Source organism: Haemaphysalis longicornis, unplaced genomic scaffold, assembly GCF_048455015.1.
Source record: "Haemaphysalis longicornis isolate Haplotype H1 unplaced genomic scaffold, Haemaphysalis longicornis Haplotype H1 scaffold_3, whole genome shotgun sequence".
Taxonomy (NCBI): domain Eukaryota; kingdom Metazoa; phylum Arthropoda; class Arachnida; order Ixodida; family Ixodidae; genus Haemaphysalis; species Haemaphysalis longicornis.
The window spans coordinates 125,740,562-125,763,458 of record NW_027526335.1 but is presented as its reverse complement, the minus strand read 5'-3'; the positions used below and the strand labels follow the sequence as shown (position 1 = coordinate 125,763,458).

Below are 22,897 nucleotides of genomic sequence, written 5' to 3'. Positions count from 1 at the left end.
TATGATCATATGACATACGGAGCTGAAACTTGGCGCCTTACTAAACAACTTGAAAGCGAACGTAGGTCGGCTTAACAGGGCTATGGAAGGAATAATTATCGGAGTAACACTCAGAGACAGGAAACGAGTTTCCTGCTTCGGAGAACAAACTGGAGTAGAAAATCTTATAGTTGAAATAGAGCAAAAGAAATTGATTTGGGCTGGCCACGAAATGTGGCGAAATGACAATCCGTGGACTGCCAGGGGGAAAGATTGGACGCCGAGAGACGGGTATAGAAACAGAGGAAGGCCAGTTACTCGATGACGGGACGAAATAAGGAAATTTTGAGGCAAATAATGCACTCGAGAGGGGCGAGACAATAGCAGTTGGAGGTCGTTTGGGAGGCCTTCATCCTGCAGTGGACGACATCATCCTGCATGATGATGTTGCAACATCCGGGTCTCCAATGAAGGGAGAGGGGCTGCCAGCTCTGCTGTTTCTCAAGGTTTACACCACTAATGCACGCTGCGCCATTTTGAATCAAAATTGCACCCGAATAACGGAATACTATCTTGCCCAGGACGCTACTCCTGTCACGTTCATTGATAGTCGTCTGCATTGCACATGCAGCGCAATCCTGTCCCGACAGAAATTTCTTTTAACCGGAAAGCTGTATTGACACCCCTCGTGAGAAAATGTCCGGTTTCCTTTCCATCGCGTGATGTCGCTACGATCAGGCAGAGAAAGCGCGTATGGGAAACCAGTTGCGCTCTCACAGATCACCGTACGCCTCGTGGTAGGGCAGGCGAAAATGCGTTTATGATACAATTACACCTCAGGTCACCGTACGATGAACTCTCTTGGTTCTACGTAAGCAGTACACAACCCAGAATGTACTTGACAGGGGGCAAGCTTGTGAGGAAATGAGTGAAAAAGACCAGGCTGTGACTAAACGAAACAAGAGGTCGCCGCGCACAAGATTCCTAAGGTTGGCGCCTTAAAGCAGAAGCATGACTTGCACCCTAAAACAGAAGCAAGCAAGCAAGAAAGCGGAAGGCTTGGGTGTGGCTACGAAGGCTTCTAAGTTCTGACAAAGCGTTGCGAAGACGCCGTGCTCCGACTCCATTATCGTGACCTAAATGTCTTTATATATATATATATATATATATATATATATATATATATATATATATATATATATATATATATATATATATATATATATATATATATATATATATATATATATATATATATATATTGTTACAAGACGACGACGAGGATGCGAACAACGAAGCGTGGTGCAACGTGTGAAGACGAAGAAGCTGGGCGGGCGCGCAGCCAGCGCCGGGTCGGTGTCAGGGCCGACATCTTGTAAATACTGAAAATACATCGTTCGCCCATCTCATGGTTCACGTTCTTTCGCCTGCCACCGCGTAACAATATATATATATATATAAATATATATATATATATATATATATATATATATATATATATATATAAATCTAGAGAAAGATAAACTCACAAAGCGCGCAGAAATAGTATAAGTAAAGAGTCGGATACACAGCAAGAACAATAACAAACAAGGTTTACTTAAGTAGCGGCAACGGGACTTGCCTTCATCAGAGCAAAGTTACATGATTTGCGAAATCATGTAATTTTGCTCTGATGAAGGTAAGTCCCGTTGCCGCTACGTAGGTAAACCTTGTTTGTTATTGTTCTTGCTGTGTATCCGACTCTTTACTTATACTATATATATATATATATATATATATATATATATATAGTAAGTAAATGGGGGGCTCGTTGAGGAAATACAGAAACATACGTCAGCAGTCTACAATGCCAAGGGAGGCATAGGGGTGTGGTTAGGCTCTTTTCTTTTTCACTACGGTTAATAAGTAAACATGTTTTTTTAAATATACAGAAGAAAGAAAGAAAAACACGCGCCCAGAGTGGGGACCGAACCCACGCCTTTCGATTACATGTCGCTGGCTACTACCCTCAAGCGTCAGATACACTTCTAGTAAATATAAATAGCCCAGAAAGTGAAGGAGAACACAGTCGCCCAGATAGCCGAATTGGTAAGGCATTCGACATGTAATCGAAAGGCGTGGGTTCGGTCCCCACTCTGGGCGCGTGTTTTTCTTTCTTTCTTCTGTATATTTAAAAAAAATGTTTACTTAATTAACCGTAGTGAAAAAGAAAAGAGCCTAACCACACCCCTATGCCTCCTTTGGCATTGTAGACTGCTGACTTATGTTTCTGTATATATATATATATATATATATATATATATATATATATATATATATATATATAACTCAAGATGAAGACTGGTCCTCCAGTCGAAACGTCAGTAAACCACTGTTTTTGGTTTTAATCGTGCGTCGACCATTTTCTCAACTATTTGTTTTGGCTCCTCGAAAAGTTTCTTTTACTGCTTATATATAAAGACACAGACACACACACACACACACACACACACACACACACACACACACACACACACACATATATGTGTGTGTGTGTGTGTGTCTGTGTGTCTGTGTGTGTGTGTTATTCATATAACAGAGCAATACGGGAAGAAGGCCACCGCCTAGAGTAGAACCCGGCACCAATCGATTCTCAGCAGGGTACACGACGGACTGAGCTACGAGGTGTCCATAACAGCAAACAGCAGGTGGTCACTGCTGTCACATTTTTCATGACGTCAGCGGACTGTGTTACCCTCGTTAATCATGTCCCATATCTAACGTCACAGTTCATTTACGACAAGGTAGGAAATTTATCACACTTCAATAAGAATCGTTCGGCAGGATGATCGGGTTCATCACTCAGCAAGGCCCTCTGGAGATTTTGAGGGGCACCTTCTTTGGGAGAAACGGGAGAGGTCACTGAGAGGACCAGGGCGTCTTTTCCTACTGGTCATAGAAAGGGCAGCCTGTCTACAATTATGCTAGCCGTATACTTTGTTCAGCCAATGGTGATTGAAAGTAGATGCGCCCATGGTAGTAGATATATACACGTCTCTCGCTGCATCACCAACGAAAGGGGAGGAGGTGCCGTGCACCACAGTTCGCGAGTTAAACACGTTAGGACATCATCATCATCATCATCAAAGTTTTTTGTAGGACATATTTCAGCATTGTTTGAGACTTACGAACGAAAATTTGCCTCCCATTCTTATGGGTGAATCCCCTTAGGGGCTCGGGCTGTTGGCGTCTCATGTTGTCGCCGTCACCGTCGTCTCATGTAGTGACGGTACTAAAGCACCGGAACACTCGTTTACGCCTCGCGCTAGAACGTAACTCGTACTAAAAAACACCGGAATACTCGTTTACGGCGCGCGCTGGAACGCTTCGTGCTTCAAAGACGCGAGACTTACAGCAAAGCTATATACCTCTGTTCCCCAACGGTTTCATTTACGTTGGCAAAAACGCCAAGGCGCCAAGAACACACTTATACACTGCATGCTTCGCACCTCCCCAGGTTTCACGTTAGTGGAGATGGCCCGGGATTTCTTTGTGAGCGTAATTAACTGTCCAAATGATATTCCTAATGCAAGTTTTTGTAGCTTAGTAGCTTTTTTTGTAGCTTAGAAAGTTATGCAAGTTTTTGTAGCTTAGAAAAATGTTTCTGGAAAATGTACTCTCAAATTAGGGGGCAGAGACCTCGTCAAGCCTGTCTCAATGGCTTTTTGTCTGTGCTCCTGGCATTTGTACCCATGAATGTCAAATAGAGATTAATTGAAGTTGAAACCCAGTCGCGGAGCGTAGCTGGCCCCACCACCGAATGTTTGCCGTTGTTGGTCAAGCGCGAACTACCACGCGTCTCACCGTAGCACATGGGAACGTTTCCCGGGAAGAAAATGCCAGACATTCAAACAAGCACGATTTAATCACAGTGTGACGGGGGGACGGCGGTGTTACGTTTTGGTAAATCCGCCGCCCTGCTGTGCTGTTAGGCGCCCTCTCCCTCTTCGCTGCCCGCCTTCGCTCTGAGAGCTTCATTCAACACGCGCGCGGAATGGCATGCCGCCTGCATGCCAGGGAAACCGATCTTTCGCCTCATTTAACCTGTGCCACTCCTTCGCAGATGCCATCATCCGCGTCGTCCGCCCTGATCGGCTTACATAGCCGCCCACACCCGAGATATTGGAATTCTCCCTTCGCCGTTTGTCAGGGACCTGACTCCCGTCTAACGTCCCTTTTTAAATGCTTTTGCATTACTGGGTCACTAATCAAAGGGTATCCGGCCAAGGGCATACCCAGTGCAGCTTCTGTATTAGTTAAAGTTTGGGCGAGCTATGGGCAGTATGATATATATATATATATATATATATATATATATATATATATATATATATATATATATATATATATATCACATAGGTTGCGGCCCTTGTTAGCGTTCATAATGGCTGCTTCCTGCAAACAGTTTTTGAAGTTTGAGGGCCAAATAATGGTGTTATTTTCTTTTCGTGGTCACGGCATAACCAAATGAAAGTCGATAAATTGGTAGAGCTTCGAATGCATTATGCGGAAGTTGTGGGTTAGACACCCCCCTATTGAACATGGTTGACTTCAGGCAGACCTGTACGTGCCTACTTACATTTGTACACCGATACGCATATACAGTAATCCCTCATTATAACGAAATTGCTTTGTTCGAAATTTCTTCTGGTCCCAACCCAAACGCATGCATATTAGGCCGCATTACTCGAAGCGCATGAAGAGCTGGACCCGCTTAGAGCGAAGGCGTCGCTGAGCGGCGGCGACCCAGCGGCGAGTCAGGCAGTCATGATGGAAAGTTGACAAGCTGGTGTTTCCCCGGCGATTTTCTCGAGCCGGTCATACTCTGTTTGCGCCATCCGATTTAAAACAAACGGTCGAAATGCGTGTTAGGGTGATCGAATTTTGTTACTAGGCATTTGTCAATGGCGTGGACGCGACGGTGCGCGAACACTGACACTTGAAGCGTAGAATTAGAAGTGTCGTCGAGAGCGGGGCGCCCAAAAACTCGTTTTCCGAACTTCACGGCTGGACACCTCAGAAAAAAATTTCCCAGTAATCATGCAGAGCGCCTAGTGCAAAACCGGTCTGTTTTTATGATTGTGCTGTCTTCCCACAATGAACGGGTAAGCGTTTTTTGAGCTCCACAAACACAACCTCAGATTCCAGCTGTGGAATTTGCGGCGCTTTCCAGCGCAAAACTCTCGTAGCGCTCCGTGACGGCCCGCCCCCCACCCCCTCCCCCCTATAAAATAGGGCACTGCCTTCTCCTCCTCATTCGCTCTGCAGTCTGCGAGGCGTTCGGACGCCAGTCACTGCTTGGTCAAATTGGAGCCAGGTTGCTCGCGCCCGGCAAGAACAAGAACCAACCAAAGCTCACTGCCTTTTTTGCATATGAACACAGTTGTGCTTCACTGAATACATTGTGCTTTGATTCCTCGCAGTTGTGGCACAAATAAAGCTCAACTACTTTAGTTTTCCCGAGTTGTCGCTTATAATAAAATACCACTGATAACGAAATTTTTCGCCATCCCGCTGACTTCGTTATAACGAGGGATGACTGTACATAAATACACACTACACACTAAATGAATGCATAAATACATACGTATATACGTACGTGGATGCTTAGATACCTATATGCATGCATGCATAAAACACACGCATCCATACATGTATGCATACATACATACATACACATACATACATACACATGCGTACATACGTACATATACATACACACATACATACATACATACATACATACATACATACATACATACATACATACATACATACATACATACATACATACATACATACATACATATATACATACATACAATACATACATACAATACCCCAGAAAGTGATGAGGAAAAGTAGCCCTGCCGGTAGCGTGTGGTTATCGCACTAGACTGGTATTCTGGAGGTCGTGGGTTCGGATCCCACCTGGCGGGCATTTTTTCTCCACTTTCTTTCTTTCTAAATTCTTTATCTGTTTCTATGACCTACCATATCCTCCCCATTGCTTTCCGAGGTTTTCTTGACTGCCAACCCTTATTTTTGTCTTACATACATACATACATACATACATACATACATGCATGCATGCATGCATGCATGCATACATACATACATACATACATACATACATACATACATACATACATACATACATACATACATACATACATACATACATACATACATACATACATACATACATACATACATACATACATACATACATACATACATACATACATACATACATACATACATACATACATACATACATACATACATACATACATACATACATACATACATACATACATACATACATACATACATACATACATACATACATACATACATAGTCCGAGAATTGAACCTTCCATTTTCCCCGAACACCACGGCGACAAATATCCTGACCACGATACTAGACCTACAAATTGAAGGATTCAAAATTCGCATTGTTTGGACTCCGGGACATACTTCCGGTGCACAAGGCTACCGCATGGCTCACGACGCTGCCAGGGAGAGGCTACAATCACCTCCCACAGTGCCCGCCACGCCCGTCCCCTCTCTCTAAGCAGATTGGCAACTCCAGCTACGTCTCCTCAAAAAAGAAAGCAGTAAGCGTTTGCAAGCTGAAACTCCTGTTGGCATCCTTGCACTTCTCAAACCCTTTTCACGTTCGATCGAGGTATTCTCCAATAAAGTGTATGCAAATACAGCGTACACACCACACATTGTACATAAGTGGCCAGCCCCGGCAGGCTCTCAATTGCACCGATGCCCCCACTGCAATAGTGATGCCATACCAAATCTCTTCCACTTAATTTGGATCTCTCCTATATTCACCCGCAACCGCCGTCAACTGCCAACTGTGGGTCCTGCACCCACGACTGAACTGGAGCACGTTAGTCGTGTCCGTGAAGACCCCGCTATTCTAGTAATGATTACCCAGTACGCGCTTGAAAGCGGTCTGTACAAGTTGGTGTAGCGGTCTGACACACTTTCCCGGACTGGCCATACCCATCCACGACCAATGTCAACAGTGCAAACTGTGCATTTTGGTGCCACTGACAGAGGGAAATGTGCATCTTGTGAATTGGACCTTAAAACTATAACTGTGCACACTGTGTGAATTGTGATGAACTGTGACTTCTCCCTTTCTCCTCTTCCTCCGCCATCCTCACTTCCCCACAGGGCCTTATGGCCTCTCGTCCTTAATAAAGTGTTTCACTCACTCACATACACAGTCACATGCACGCGAGCACGCCCACCCGCACGCAGGCACGGCACAACGAAAAAATGGCTCAGCGTCACGGACGTTGGTCAATGGCAGACACCGTTACACTGCGTCGTCAATGTACAATGCCACCAACACGGTGCCGTGCACGCTGTCACCATTTCAGGGGAGAAAAAATGCCGGTCGTCAATCCAAATGACGGCAGTGGCGCAGCGGGTTCGGTCATTCGGTTTGCGTTATCGTTTAGTCTGTCTAGCTTTTTTCTGGCCTCATGGCCTATCATCGACTTCAACGCTCCATCGACGTTACCAAACTGAGACAGCTTGCCACCCAAGATTACAGTGGTGCGACTTTCGCACCACGGGCAACACCAATGTTTGCCGGGACCACGCACGCATTTGGAATTTAAGTATCAACAAGCATTGAATCGATTAGCTTGCTATAATACGCCAAGAATACACCCGAACAGGGAGTGGTGAGATCGATAGTAGTAGCCCAGAGGGCCTCCGACTGTGGTTCATACCAGGCGCTCCCCCCCCCCCCCCACCGCCATTTATCCAAGTTCACAGGTCCCCCACCAAATCCGCGCTATCTGGAAAAGACGTTCTCTCCAAGAGTTCTCTCCAAGATGTCAGTTCCCTTCAAGAAGTAAGTTTGGATCCAGTGTTGCCCCGAATAGGCTCCAGATACCAGCATTGTACGTTCGTCCAGCTCCGCTACTGCTGTCATCGCTTAAAAGTTCTATTTAACACACGCAGAGATAATCATCTCAAGCAACAGAGTAACAAACAAACGACCATAGCGGAAAATTCGGCGCGAGCCCAACCCTCCGGGCATGATACCTACAAACGCTAAGGACGGAGAAGTAACTACTTCCCGGGCTTCCATCTGTTTATTGATATCCTCGGTTAATTTCTCCTGCCAAAAGCGTACCTAAAAACACGAGAACCCACACAAATGGAACGCTAAAGTGTTTTCGATTCCAAAATTTTATAAATTCTGGCATTACAAAATTAACGACACATCTCACGAGATAAAAGTATGTATTTTCCTACATTACGAACGCATAGATGTTCTTGTCTTGCGGGCGTAGTTATATTTTAAGAGAGCGATGACACTGGATGTTACGAACAACAAAGAGCGTTCAAAAACATAAAAGAACTTTAGAAGCTGAGGGGCGGCGTAGAACGTTTGTTTGGGAGAGCGACAACATTAAGGTTATGGCAAGAACAAGGAAACAAGTTCAGCTGATCGGAAAACGGGGTGGAACGTCTACCCAGGAGAGCCCAAAAGCGCGGAGGGAAGTTTAAATTCATTGACGGAAGCTAGCGTCCTCTGCCGGCGGCGCGTGCGTTCATGGGCGCGTGACGTCACGGCTGCGCGCGATGGCTGCAGTCGGGACCCGGCGGGTTCCAGTGGCACGCGCGTCGGCCGGCGGCCCCGGATAGCGGGCTTCCCCGCAGCGCTCTCACGCCGCCAACCTGCCATCTTGAATACGCGGCGGCACCGGGCGCGAGCCACGCCACCGCTTACTGGAAGACAGCTGCTCCGCACAACACCGACAGCCCTCCCGTCTCCTCCCCCATTTCCTGCGTCGACTTGCCCGGCTCTTCCCAGCGCGGCGAAAGTGCTCTCTCGACGGACCCCGTCTCTGCGCGCGTGTCGCGAGTGAACCTGCGCCTTGCACGAGGAGTGTCACTTTCTTCGCTCGCCGAGCCGACACGCGACGCTTGAATCGACGAAAGTTTCGGATGTAACCCGTCAGGCAGCGCGGACCACCACCGCTCCAGTGCCAAAACCGTCTCGCCGCTGCGTCCTTGCCACGCTTAAACCGCCCGCCGCTTTGTCCCGACAACAGTACCTGTGCTTTGTACGACGCTTTCGCCCGCTTTGCCTGTTGTATACGCGCTCGTTACCCTCCATTTTTTGTACCAAGTCGTCGTGTGCTCTCCACACCGTTGGAACCATTTGTCCAACCCGTTAGCGTTCGGTGATAGTTTTCCTCTCTGCTGGAACAGCACACCTGTTTGCTCTGAATCCACGTTGTAAGCAGTGAGCGGCAAACGAACCGTTGAATTTTGGTCCGGCGAACATTTTTCTAGCTTTACGGGTAGCGTTGAATGCGTTCACATGAAACTCCATGAACCGCATTTGCCCAGAGCACGCCGTAACGACCACAAACTTCGTTGATGGATGCCACAAAAATGCCAGTTTTAGCACACTGTTGCCGCCGCTCGAAAGTTGTTCGTCGCGATTTTGATATGAGGCTTGTTGATTTTTGTGACCTAAGAACATTGCTCGCTGGTTGTCGCGTAGTCCGACCGCCTTGCCAGAGACGTCAGATGCGACCGAAGGTGCTAAACGTGGCAGTACGTTCACTCGTCTACCGGAGCAGTCGCCGAGCGGAAATGTAAATACAGAATGGTGTTGTTGTAAGCCGGCGATTCGTCGCTCATGGCGCCGAAAGCACAACATTGATTAGCACGCACCCGTAGACGGAAAAAGTATTTCTAAAAACGTACGACCGCCAGGTCGACAGGTGGCGTGAAGGATGAAGAAAATAAGAACCAGCCAGCGGCGGTGAAGATGCGCTTCCGATAACTCCGTGCCGCTCATCGGAGCCCGTTTCTCTTGGAATGAAGCCACGAGTCTAAGTCCGCTCGACCTGGGTTCTGCCGTGCACTCTAATCTTCGGCGGCGCAGCAGCGGCGACGCTGGTGTTCGTTCGAACACTTTATTTCCCCGGGGCCAGTGACGTATTTCGCTTTCCCTCCACATCATTCGCAGCAGCAGCAGCAGCAGTACGAGCAACTCAAGCCCTCGAAGTCACCTCTGAAGCAGACGACAGCCGGCAAGGAAGCAGCAGACGGCCGGAAAAAATGTATTTTAAACGTGCGGCGGCTGGTGCATAATAGGAGCAGACAACGGAGAAAAAGGTTGTCATTGAAGCAGACGACAGCTGGGCCAGCGAAGCAGACGACACCAGTGGCAGCGGACGTCATCCTCGTCAAAAAGGATAACGTGTTTCGCAGCGAAAGTGACAACGGCGGTGTGCCTGCAGACAAAAAAATTTTCGCGACAATCAAGCGTGCGTCCACGGTGTCGTCTGCGTATCCCAGTCCATGCGCCGTCCTTTGTATAATGATGGAACCGGACGGGCCTACGACGTTTGTCCACTCTTCGTGGTCGTGGGCTCGTGAGTTGCGTCCTGCCGCTGACGTCTCCCGAAAAACTTCCGACGTTGCCCGTCCTGCGGCGATACCAGTGAACGATCGTCATCACTACGCTACAACTTTCCACATGTCGACACGGAGGTTTTCTGTGGGCTCAGCGTCTGCTCTGCGCATGTGACGTTCCGTCTCGGTGTTCGCGCTTGAAAATGCGCCGAAGGCGGTTCCGCTGCGTTAACTTTGGTGTTTGTGTCGGCGACGATTGTGCAGTTGATGATGATGATGATGTTGATGGTGATGCGCACGGTGTCCGGCGGGTGCTTGCGGTGATCGGTTTTCCGTGAAAACTGATGCTAGTGGTGTCATGGCGGCCGTCGGCATCTGGTCCCAGGCCGGAACCGGTGGTCAAGAGACGCAACTTCCGCCCGAAATACTACATGACTATAACTGGCAGTGAGTACACGTACTATCTTGGCTCCCCCTCAAGCGAAAGTTTTCACAGAGGCTGCCGTGGTTGCACTTCGCTGGCGCGTCGTTAAACCATGTACAGCCCCGCTCAGTTTGACCTGCAACGCTCGTTAGTATGCAAGAGATACTATCGCCAGGACAGTTACGCTTGGCATAAAAGTTAGTTTGGGGATTGATGCATTAGGACATTGTCCTCCTAACGTGGACTTGATTTCAGGATCTGGGTTCCAAGAGAAGGTTGTATGAAGCCATGAATACTAATGAGCGTTGCAGTCGATACTGAACGCCAATGCACGTCGTTTTTTAATTGCGCTGCATTGGATAAGAGTTCGGAGGGAGTCCGATTTTTTTCTTTTTCTACATTGTTTTTGCTTGTGTGCCAAATCATTTGTCAGGACATTCATTTACCGTCATTCTTTTTAAGTGCAGGGTTAAAAAATTTGCAAATTTTTAGAACAAACATGGCTTCACCGCACTCACACAAAGCGTGACCTACTGTTTTACTGTGTTTTCCCGTTATGGTTGTTTCATCACCGGTATTTTTTTCCTCGTAATTTTTGCAAAATTCTCATAGTTGAACTACTTCGTTGTGGTCATCTTATTTACTGCCGGTTTAGGTTTTGACGCGTTACATTCCTATACAAAATATCTAGGGTGCTCTAACATTTTTGACCTTTTACTATTGAGAAGAGGCACTGCTTTATATTAGTTGGTAAGTTGTCATTAGGATTCAAAAACAGGCTAGTTTGTTTTCTCTTCATTCTCTTTTCAGAGGGTCTCCGGCCACAAATGCGTGAGTTCTGGCATTTTTTTTCCCTAAATGTGGTGTTACGTAGTAATAATCAAAATTACTTTCGTGATGGTGATGATAGATGTGCTTTTTAGAACGAGCTGCCAGTTCTCGCGGCGTTGTAAGGCCAAGATTTAAAAAAACCTGTTTTTGAACTCCAAGTATTGTCCCCCCTAACCACCCAGTGTACGAATTTCTTCAAGCCTAGTCAGAGAAGTGTACTGAAGCCGTGTGAAGAGGTATTACAAAAGTGAAAACGTCACAGACAAAGGTACCAGAGTCGATTACTGTACCCGGACTCTTAGTAAGTTAGAAATAGGGGTAATCACGCCGTCGGGTTTGTTTTTGACGCAGTAGCGAAACTAGTTGTGTTGACGCGGGGTGGCGGGTAGGGTAAATGAGATGCGCATAATCGATTTCGTTGAGTGTAGTAACCTGTACACTACGTGTGACAACACTGGCCTACTCAGAGCAGCAACTCGCGGAGGCGGCGTATCAGATTGGGTGGTCGTTAATATTCGAAATGAATCGGTATCTACGTTGTGCTTGTGGAACAGAGCCCCATGCTCAGACTGAACGCGTATCTTCCGCCTCATCATCTGGTTTCGGTCTGCCTTCGTAAAAAATTGTTTTAAGAGAAGCTTATATGTCTATAGTGTTGTGTATTTTTTACGTTTGCAAACAGAAAGTCCGAGACTACTCGTGTCTTTGAAGCGCGATGCGTTCCATAGCACCAGCGGTTACCAGCCAAAGTCGCACGCCGTTCCAGACATGATTCAGACCTCAAGCTTATTTGTTACATCACTCGGGTGTGCTTCTTGAATGGATTCGTTATAAATAGGCTTCATTTTCAAGATCAGTAGTCAGGAATAAAGTTTGCGCGAGTGTGCATCTGTCTTTTTCAGAGATGACCAACATGAACGCACGAAAGAAATATAATTTGGTCATACCTAAATTTTTTGTCACACCTCTACTCCGTGTGCTGGAAAGCTTGGCGGGTCATCCACATTCATAAAGAAGAATGAGTCGGAATTTTTTGTACCAAAGCAGGCTTATCTCAGTGAATTCTGATGTTTTGAGTCGAAGTTGAACCGCAGACAAACCTAATGGAAGTAAACGCAATCGGTTTTACTGATATTTGTCTTGTTACAGTGGCAGTGGTTGTGGGACAGCCTTTATATCACGCGAAGATGCGCATCGTAGATGCTAGATGTATTTTACGTAATTTGAAGATATAATTTTTTCTTAGGTTTTTTATGTTAAATTGCTATTAACGATTACGCATTTGTCAGCAGGTTCTAAGATGCCCAAAATACACGCCAAAAAAGGATCACAATGGCGGGAAAGGCGCGAAATGAGGATCGCAATCACTGCCAAATCGATGCTGCAGAATGTGGGGAAAGCGCACAAGTGAAGATTAAAATAGTTGTGGACGGTTTTTCTATTTAATAACAAACATGAAATATATAGAACGGCCCGGAAACGAATGACCTGATATCTCTGATGCCTAGTTGCCTAATCGTTACGATGATATATATTTATTGATCGCGAAATGTTCTGTCATGCTGGCCTTGGCCAAACTTGTCAACTATTTGAGAAGAGAGCTATGACAACCATAGTAATCCAGGTGAAGTTACCTTATGTGTTCTTACTATCGCAGTAGGCTTAGCTCACCGAAGCAGTTTTTCACCCCCGAATGCCACAGACTGTCACAGGTCTGAAAGCAATCACTTTATTCAACTGCTGGGTCAACGATATGGCGAGAAAAGCGCTACTGAAAGTGAAAAAGGGAGGGTATACGGTCAAAAGAAAAGAAATAAATTAGCAATAACGCGCCACAGTAAACGTGGGATCATTAGAACAAGTTCCGAAAAGCACAGTAGGAAAATACGTTGAAGGGAAATAAAACTGCCTGGTGATCCCAACTGAAGCGCAATGTATAGGTTTTAAACGTATGTTTTATGTTGGAGTTTGCGAAGAAATTGTCGGCCAATAACGACCCCCCAGAATGATTGTAATGGCATAAGAATGTTTGAGGTATGATGAGAGCCAAACACATTACCAAATTACTTAAAGATGCTCACACGGCTCAACTTGCAAATATCAGGCACTTTTTAAACAGTCACGGGGCATCGCTCTTTTTTTAAGGGCTGATGAGCATTCTTCGACTGCGTCACCTGCGGCGAAATTGTTTAGGGAAATCTCTTGTGTTACAACCAAACTGTGTACCGATTCATCTCAATGGCTCATGCGTACGGCGTGCGTACAAAAAAGTAGAAAGTACATTTAGCGGCGATGCCACCTCTCTCGCAACCTTTATATCTAATCTAGATATCCAGGAAAAAGGTCACACTGTTTTTCCGCTACGCCGAGCCCGCGATTACGCCAAACGGTATTCATCCTTCATTATTAGCTCACGGCTGAGGTGCAATGAATTTTCTTGTAACACTAAAAAACTATGGTTGTTTTCGTCCGCGTGCCTGGCACGATCTTAAGCTAGCGGTGTATTACTACGCTCTCCAGCTTGTCATCATCGTTGTGGCGATCAGACGCTTGATGGCTGTCAACCGTTAAATCTGTTGTTGCTTTATCTAAAAGCGCACGCACCTCAATTTGTCACCTCTTGTGGAAATGTTATCACGATCGCACTTGAAGTGCTGAAAAATTGTAAAAAAAACTAGGCTTGGATTTGTTAACTTCGTTCTTAACACGTTTTCGGTGATATGCATTTCGACGTGGGTTCATCAGTAAGGGTTTTAAGTCTTGACGTGTGATGAAAAGATAGAAACAGAATCACGGTGCTTCAATAACCAACGCCAGTTTAAAAAAATATTGGCAAAGCGGAAGGACGAGTTTTTCCAAGAAGACGGAACGGTTCGGAAAAGCCTGTATTGTTGAAAAGGCCTCTCGACACCGCTTCGCTAAATTTATTTGCGCAGAAAATCTCGTTCCTGTCAATATTTGAAGCGACGCTACTGTTTTAAATGCAGAGCATTTCTTTAACTCACGATGTCACCCGGCGTTGTCGGCGTGCCTCGGCGTCCGCAACAGCCGTTCCAGGTGCGCCCTCTCCCCCACTCCTCCTCTCCCGCATCACGCTACCCTCCTCGCTCTCCACAACAGGTCCGCACCCCTCCCCCTACACTATATAAAAAAATAATACTTACCGGCGCCTGGTTTCGATCCCACGACCCTGCGGGTGGAACGCAAGGTACATGGTGCTCTACCCACTGCGCCACAAAGCCGACACAGAATGGAAGGCTACGAACGCGCCTTATCTTCTTGACTCATTCAAACTACGTCAAGAAACTGCTGATACAACGCATTCACTACCTGTGGGCGGAACGCGAAATACATGGTGCTCTTCCCACTGCGCCACAAAACCGACACAGAATGAAAGGCTACGAATGCGCCTTATATCCTTGACTCATTCAAACTACGTCAAGAAGCTGCTGATACAACGCATTCACTACCACCAACTCCCCAAACACTAAACGTTAACGCAATACACCCACCCCCTATGCGACGCATTTACTCGAGTCCCCCTCGCGGGGAGATGGGCCCTTTTTTTTCTAGTTCGCGTCGGTTTTTGTTCTCACGCGTTTCTCATTCGCTGGTGCAATTGGCCCAACTGCGTCTTGAACTATCGGATTCGCCTGAAGCCGAAAGGCTTGAACGGTGGTGAACCTAAGGTCAAACTGACGCAATGTAAAGGGTAAAAGGTAGCGCGCATTCATTTTAGCCTTATATACCGTCAGGGTGCACCGTATTGTGACTTGCTTTCTTTGTCCTGTCCTTGTTAGCGCATTCCTTTTCGTCATGTCTAATGACCAACTAGCCCCACAGAACATCCCACGTACCTTTTTTTTTCTGGCACATGCGTGTAGATATTTACGGCAGATGCTAAAAATAGGTGAGCTGTGAAAGCTTGGAGCTTACCCTTAGCTTGGAAAGCTTGGAGCTTACCCTTCTTTTCTGAAAGTCAAAAATGACTGCTACAGCACAACTGCGCTGCTTCTTTGGGTATAGGGCCGCGAGGTTTGAAACTTCGTTTTCTGAGCGTGTCAGGAAAGAAATTTCAGAGGGTGTGTAATTACGGATATTAGTTTGTAGGTTTCTGCTTCGTCTGGGGAACAGTATTTTTCTGTTTTTACTTACACTAAGTAAAGATCTTATGAAATATACAGATATATAGATATAAAAGGCGAGGGGGCGTCAAGTAAATCAAAAATACCCCGAGCAGTACACGTAGGCTGCGCAAGTAGGGAACTTCGGAAGAGGGAACTTCCGCGTGGGAAGCTGGGGTTTTTTTTTGCGTTCGATTTTTAGTTGCTAGCTTGTGCCGAGAGGTGTGTTCAAAACTGTTAAGACTGCGTCACAATTCCTAGGCCAGGCCAGGATCGTCTCTGCTGCAAAGAATTCCAGGCATAAACTAGAGTGCTCGATTGCAGCCTAAACATTTTATGCTAGCGGTAAATAAGAAAATGTCTGTCTTCTTGCAATCGAAAAAGTTGTTTTTTTATTTGTTGTCCAAGATTCAAGATTTTTTCACCATTACAGGCCCGTGGTAGGGCATAGAGTAAGGGCGGCGCACACGATTGCAAACTGAGATTGGAACAAAACAACAAAAACAGAAATAACACAAAATACTGTAAAGCAGATAATAACACACAATCAAGCAAAACGTCGTATACACAATGCAAAAAGGACAAAAAAATGCCCCAATCGGGCGAACATAAAATGAGGATAGCAAAACGTTAAAAGGGCTACATGTCGACTGGTTGCGATTCTCGTAAAGAAAAGAAATGGCAGTGGGTGAACGGAGGAGGCATACAGAGTTCAAATGAAGTCGATGCAGGCCCAGCTGGTCACCCTAAGGTAACGCTGAGCTGAACAGCAATTTCCGTCCTAGAACCCTCACTACTACTTGTTCCTGTTCATAGTGGAGAGGGGCACAAGTTAGCGATTTCCTTCTCTCTCTCTTGTCTTACTGGAAATTCGTACGGCAGTTCACCGAAAGTTGCAAGAGTTGCACAGTTTCCTTGCGGTTGTTGCACCCAGGGGGGCGTAGTTTCTCCGATTGGTGGCTGAGAAAAAATAGAAACGCCTTCGCCAGCGTTTTCGCCGACCACATTTTGGGCCCCCTCAAGAGTAAGTGTTCTCGCTTAAAACCTTAAGGCAACTACCCGTTTGGCGCAGCCTACGTACTTTTCAGAAAAGATGCCTGTACACCTGCGTGACATATAGTGTCAACGTTGGTACCAGCGGGCAGATTAGGGGATTGTCGTTTTTGGTCGTGCGGTTTTGTATTTTGGCACAGGAGTTCTAGAGACGTGAGTTGAATGTACGCGTGCCGTCCTGTAAGTTCCGAACGCGCCCTCGACCAGCCGAGTACTCGAATCACACAGATTTCTTTCAAGTGTTTGCTGGGTCGAAATGTCCAGTTTCGCGTTTTTATGCGCTCAGGGGAATAGCCTAATAAAAATGAAACTGTCAATGATGAATTGGCTGCCCACATACAGCCCAAAGAGTACAACTCAATGAAAGAGTACGACGCAACGAAACTTTACTTCAGTAATAAGTACATAACTCTAAGTGCGAGTACATAACTTTAGTACTAAGTGCAGGGACTGGTATTAAGGCTTAGATAAGTAATTTGAGCATGCTAAAACAGAAGTATTATTCTGGTGAGCAAAATGTTATGTACCTGTAAATATCCCAGGGCTTGCATTGCGAACTCGAGCCCGTTTCAAGGAAAAGTTAACAGAACGAAGAAGAAAAAAGGCAAAGGAAAACCGGTGGTGATGTTAATGAAAAGACACATTCGGAAATCGGCCACTAATGCATGGAAACGAGAGGACACTGTCGGCAATTAGACACTAATGGTTTCCCATTCACTACATATTAAGAGGGTCATAGGCGTCCTCGAAAATTTCGTTTTTGCTGTCACATGTAACTCAAGTGCGGAAGGGTCAAATGGGTACTGTTTCGGGTTTTCTTGTTTTTGTTTTTTTAATTAAAAAAAAACAAGGCTTGGTGCTAAGTGCCCGTCTATGTTATTTTTCTCAAGCCGAGCGAAGACACTACAAAATCAATAATCGTGTCCGCGTAAGCCTTTCCCTAGACACTGGCGTGGAAAATGGGACGACAAAAAGCAAGCATAAGGACTCTGCTAATAGTACGGGGAAGCCGGAGGAAGGGTGGGTGGCCACATTTTGGTGTTCGGCAAGGAGATTTTACTTTATTTTTATTTTAAGCTGCATGAGTCTACGCAACTCTCGGCGCGTGCAAATACCGCGAATAACCAAGACATTGAACATGTTGATGTTTCCTGCAAGGCTTAGCCCGAGCATCAACCAAGGCGCAGATTTAAATTTAATTTGCTCCTTGGGCGTAAGTGCTCAGTCGAGCGTACTGGAGCAACCTTACCTTAATATTCATCTCGCATTTTTGGCGTTCATCTCTTTCTTTTGTTGTAACGTTGTATTAAACTTTGAAAGAAGTGTGTTCACGCGTGGTGCTTGTGGTTGATAAATAAATAAATAGACAACGGCATAAATCAGTCAGTAAATACAGGAACCTAATATTTGACTGTATTGCGCCGATCGCTCCTGTGCGTGTGGCTAGGAGCGTGAGAAACTATTCACCGTTTTTGTTGATGCTCTCAGGTGGCTACAAAGTTGCATTTACACATTTCCGCACTGCGGGTAATACGAAGAATGGTGCGGCAGACTGCAGCTGAAGGGGCCGCAAGCTAGTTTTTAATCTGAACCCTTCCTCATCGCTGGTCTTTACGCTGGCCAACGTCCTAATAATATCTTTGAATTTTGTGGACTTTGGTGGAATTTGTGGATTTTTTGTTGGACTTTGCGAATGACAAACAGCAATAAGCTTAACAAGTTTACCAGCTGTACTTCACGACTTGGAGAATTTTGTTTTTATTTCGTGGTTCTCTCTCTCCGCATGTTCGGAATGGTTCATATTACCTATTATATATTATTTCCAAAAGAAATCTGGTTACATTATGGTCACCGTTCAACCTTCTCTTTTTTGTCGTGTCGGTTTGTCTTTGTTGCGTGCGTTGTACACGTATCATCCTCTAATATGTATGTATTGTTGTGTATCTAATGATCCTCTATATATCATTGTATGTCTCGTATATTTTGTATACGTATAAGTTCGCGTATGTTTGTACGGACACATGGCATATCTTCAGTCAGCGTTCTCTTCTACCGTCGTTCTCTGTAGGCCTCTTACACGATTCCTGCAGTTCGCAACTTACACGTGTCCTGCGTCGTTAGTTCTCTTTTCAGATTAATTTATTTGGGAAATATTTTTATTGCCGGGGGCCAATTCTGCACTTTATGATGTGTCCTCAGTTTTCTCTCTTGTTTTACTACCTGCATTTTAGAGCGTGGTAGACAACGGCGAACACAACGAGTACCACGTGCGATCTCTTCCGTCTAATCAGTCGTCTTTAATTGAAGCGTATATGGCAGGGTTCCGTGTAAGGGTTCCCTGGAGCTTTCATTCTGGCGAACAAAAACTCCCGAGGCTCCACGTGTATTTGCGGCGCGAGGTGTTCTATAGCGTGAGTTGTTGAAGAGCAAATGTCCTGGTGTGTGCGCTATTTTCGCGCGCTCATCATCAGAGCCACACGCTGTTCAAAACATAATTTGGACATCAAGCCTGCACATGTAATACCTTGGATATGCATCTTCAGTATATTAGTTAGTAATAGCCACCATTGTCTAGATGACATTGCGACTTAGATTTGAAGCACATACGTCTCATCACTTGAATATGCAAATTGAGTAGTTTAGTTATCATTGGGCATTATTTTTGAAATCAGTAGTCAAAATAGGAGTTTTTGAGATCAGTAGTCAAAATAGGAGTTTGTGCTGACATGTTAAGGATACCCGCCGCTCCCTCTCAAGAGGGCGAGAGTAAAAAAACTTTATTGCGACGAGCTTCAGACGCCGATAGTTGGTCGTCATCCCGGTGGCTATTCCGGAAAGCCCTGGTCTGCTCATCCACGTGAATCAACAATGCAGCTCAAGACAATCAACATTTCCCTGTAACTTTCGTCTGAATTCTGTCTTCTCAGTGTCGTGTGCTAAAGAAGCTTCGCTGGTCATTCGCATTCACACAGCATAGTTTGTCATGATTTTAGTCCTCCCCCTTAGCCGGCATACCCTGAAACATGCACACCAAAAAGATGCGGCGACGTCAGAGCGAAAGTAGGCTCTCGGGAAGCCCCTGTGTGCCCGGCAGCCGTCGGCCAGCGTGCCTTGCAGCTTCGTACGGCAACGGCCCCTGCGCTGTGATCAATAGGCGCGTTGTGGCCGGAGTTGGGCCGGCAGAGAAAGGAGAGAGGAGGTGTTGGTGAATAAAAAAAGAAATACGAACACGGCGCCTTTCCTGCCGCGGTCTGGCGTGTTTCAGCCGGCACGCAGACGGGGGCGCGTTTGGCAGGCAGCATTTCCGTGGCTGATACGTCACTACTCAGTAGAAGGCAAGGCAGGGGGAATGCCGTAACACCTTGGATTTTTATTGCAAAGCAATACGTAGCGCTTCTCCTCCGCTGTCGTCCTCTGATTTTTTGTTGAACTATTATTCAAACGATTATCTATCAGCGATGTCTACTACAAATAGCATGAAACTTGGCAACGTCACGCGAAAGCTGCAAGATCGTTGCATTAGTTCCGAGCCAGTATAGTTCTTAATGATTCGTGACAGCAGTAAGAATGTCAAGACCAGAAATATTCAACTTAAGATCCGATAGAAGGAAATTGGCCACTGGGCAGTCTGTGGAAGTCATTAACTGACCCGATTCACGACCGAGCCCCCACCGACATTGCTCTGCAGGGGCTCGGTCTATTCAAAGCGAATTGCTGCGGGGCTGTTCCAGCCTCACTGAGCACCCTCACCGAGCGTGGGCGCTGCTTCGAAGTCTGGTTGCAACGAGAACGCTACCGCGTACAACTGAAGCAAATGCGTGCTTCCTCTTTTTTTTTTTTTTCTTTTGCCAAGCTGGACACAGGGGCTAGATCTGAACCCATTTTCGCTCCTTGCACGGCGGAAAAGCATAGTATCCAGCGATTGTGGTTTCCAATGCGAGTTTTTTACGTAGATGGGGACTGTATCAAATGTGTATTGTTCGGCTCGGAAACTGGCTTAAAACATTCCTGCTACTGCCAATACATTTGTAACACGAGCGGTCTAGCTGGACCAGTTGCGAAAGATCCGTCATATGTGCCAAGCCAAGCCGAGCCGTCGAGAAAGAGGCAACGCCTGTGGTGCTACGCAACGCCTGAGTAAGCGCAGAGCGGCTCGCATGCTGACCGAGAGAATGCCGATCCTCCAAGACATGGGTGAGGACGTGTCTTTATTGCCGGTTAATACGTTTTTCGCGATGCGTTGCACAGCTTCGCTAGTGTGTCTATTCTTGCAGCTAGTTGTGTTTAAGGTGCATATGAGTCGTGGGGCTGGTGTAGGCATGGATGTGGAAAGAAACGCAGTGCGAAATTTTGGTGTCGTACATCACTGCAAACTTCAACCCCGCTTTACTAAATGCGCAGACCCCCATCATCGGCCAGCGCATCCACCAGCTCCACAGCAAAATGTCATCCAAAGTGGTTGTGTCATGGGTTCCTGGTCACACCAGTATTGTAGGAAATGAACGGGCTGACTTCCTTTCACACAACTGCCCGGCCCCATCATCCCCCGCCCAGCTCCCAAGTGACCCATGGGCCACACGAATGGCTGCAAAGGAGGATCTTCGAGGCCGAACGCGTACTCTCATACCTCCGTTTTCGGTTCTCCTCCCCCTGAACCTTACCAGGATGGAGGAGGTTGTACTGCGAAGGATCCGACTGGGCGCGGCTCTTACTCCTGCCCGCACGAGTGGATGGAAAGGGGATTACCGAGGACATCTGAAATGTCGAATCTTCTCTGAGGAAACGAATCCGGCACACCTTCACCACCTAATATGAACATGCCCTGGAACTAAGGGCATTCGAAGGAAATGTTTGATGGCAGCAGACCTAAATTTGCGGCAAGACACGCTTTACCATCGGTGGCTCCAGGGTCCTGCCTACCGTTCCTTGCTGGACTAAATGCGGGAGGCCAACCTATTTTCCTGGATATAGATCGAACCCGCTTAGTGTTAACTAAGCCTTGAGACTATTAAATAAACGAAAAAACAACAACAAAATAACTAAATTTACGTTTACCTTGCTAACACTTCGTTAGCTCCGCTTGACTTGTCATAATAATCTGCCCACGATGAGTGTATGCTATTGAGGTGTATATCTAAACATGTAGCGAACACTGAACCCTTTGCTCTTTTGTACATACGTAACCACTCTTACCGCAACTACAGCCCATTTAAGCACAGGAAAACCAATAATCAGCAAAGGGCAGCACCCCTCGGTCGCTCTAATATCGACTTCGTCCCGCGAAACAACGGAAGCTTTCCTTGTTGTAAGGCGATCTGAAATATCCTAATATTAATATGTAGTTATTAAAATTGTTCCACATTCGGATTTCTCAGAATGTCACATCCAACTCAGGCAATAAAAAATTAGCTGCACACGTTTAGGAGTGTTACTGAACCCGCCGCGGCGGCTCTGTGGCTAAGGCGTTGCGCTGCTGAGCACGAAGACGCGGGTTCGATTCCCCGCCGTGGTGGCCGTTTTTCTGATGGTTCCGAAAAGCAAAAACGCCCGAGTGCACGAGATTTCGGCGCAGGTTAAAGGTCTCCACGTAATCAATATTAACCCGGAGCCCTCCACTACGGCGTGCCTCATCGCCTGCGTTGCGTCGGCGCGTTAAACCCTACAATCAATCAGGATTATTACTGAAGCTATTGGTCTGGCAGGGCAACACAGGTGTCATATCCTATGACCATATGAGAAATATTTAGCAAGATTGAGTAGCAGTGCAGTTATTTCATCCGCGTCATTCCTTACGTTAAAAATCGTTGAATACCATTATTGCTGCCTCTGTTATTGTTGCTTCTGTCGTCAGTTATCCCCTCCGCTGCAGCGCTTTCTTTCGCGGTAAACTTCCGTTGTATTCGCTAAGCTAACATCGATGCCCCGCCGTTGTGTTTACCTCTTTGGAGGGATAAGTAGAAGCCCGTAAACGGTGCCAGTACACTGCGACATCCGTCAATAATGTTATCTCGCTAATGCGGCATTGGGAACT

General features: G+C 46.3%; 1 protein-coding gene across 3 annotated transcripts in view; it reads left to right on the top strand.

The window, feature by feature from the left end:
* The window catches only part of Sh (Potassium voltage-gated channel protein Shaker), a 621,315-nt gene that overhangs the window by 381,152 nt on the left and 217,266 nt on the right, over positions 1–22,897 (top strand). The window contains exons 1-2 of one of the 3 annotated variants that reach the window (XM_077704116.1): positions 8,686–10,881; positions 11,669–11,689. The exons of 1 other annotated variant lie outside the window; for it this stretch is intronic. In XM_077704116.1, the coding sequence (XP_077560242.1) occupies positions 10,793–10,881; positions 11,669–11,689 (110 nt within the window). In that variant the 5' untranslated portion in view covers positions 8,686–10,792. Of the gene's footprint in view, positions 1–8,685; positions 10,882–11,668; positions 11,690–22,897 lie in introns of those variants that run through there. One more of the 3 variants, XM_077704117.1, reaches the window with a different exon arrangement.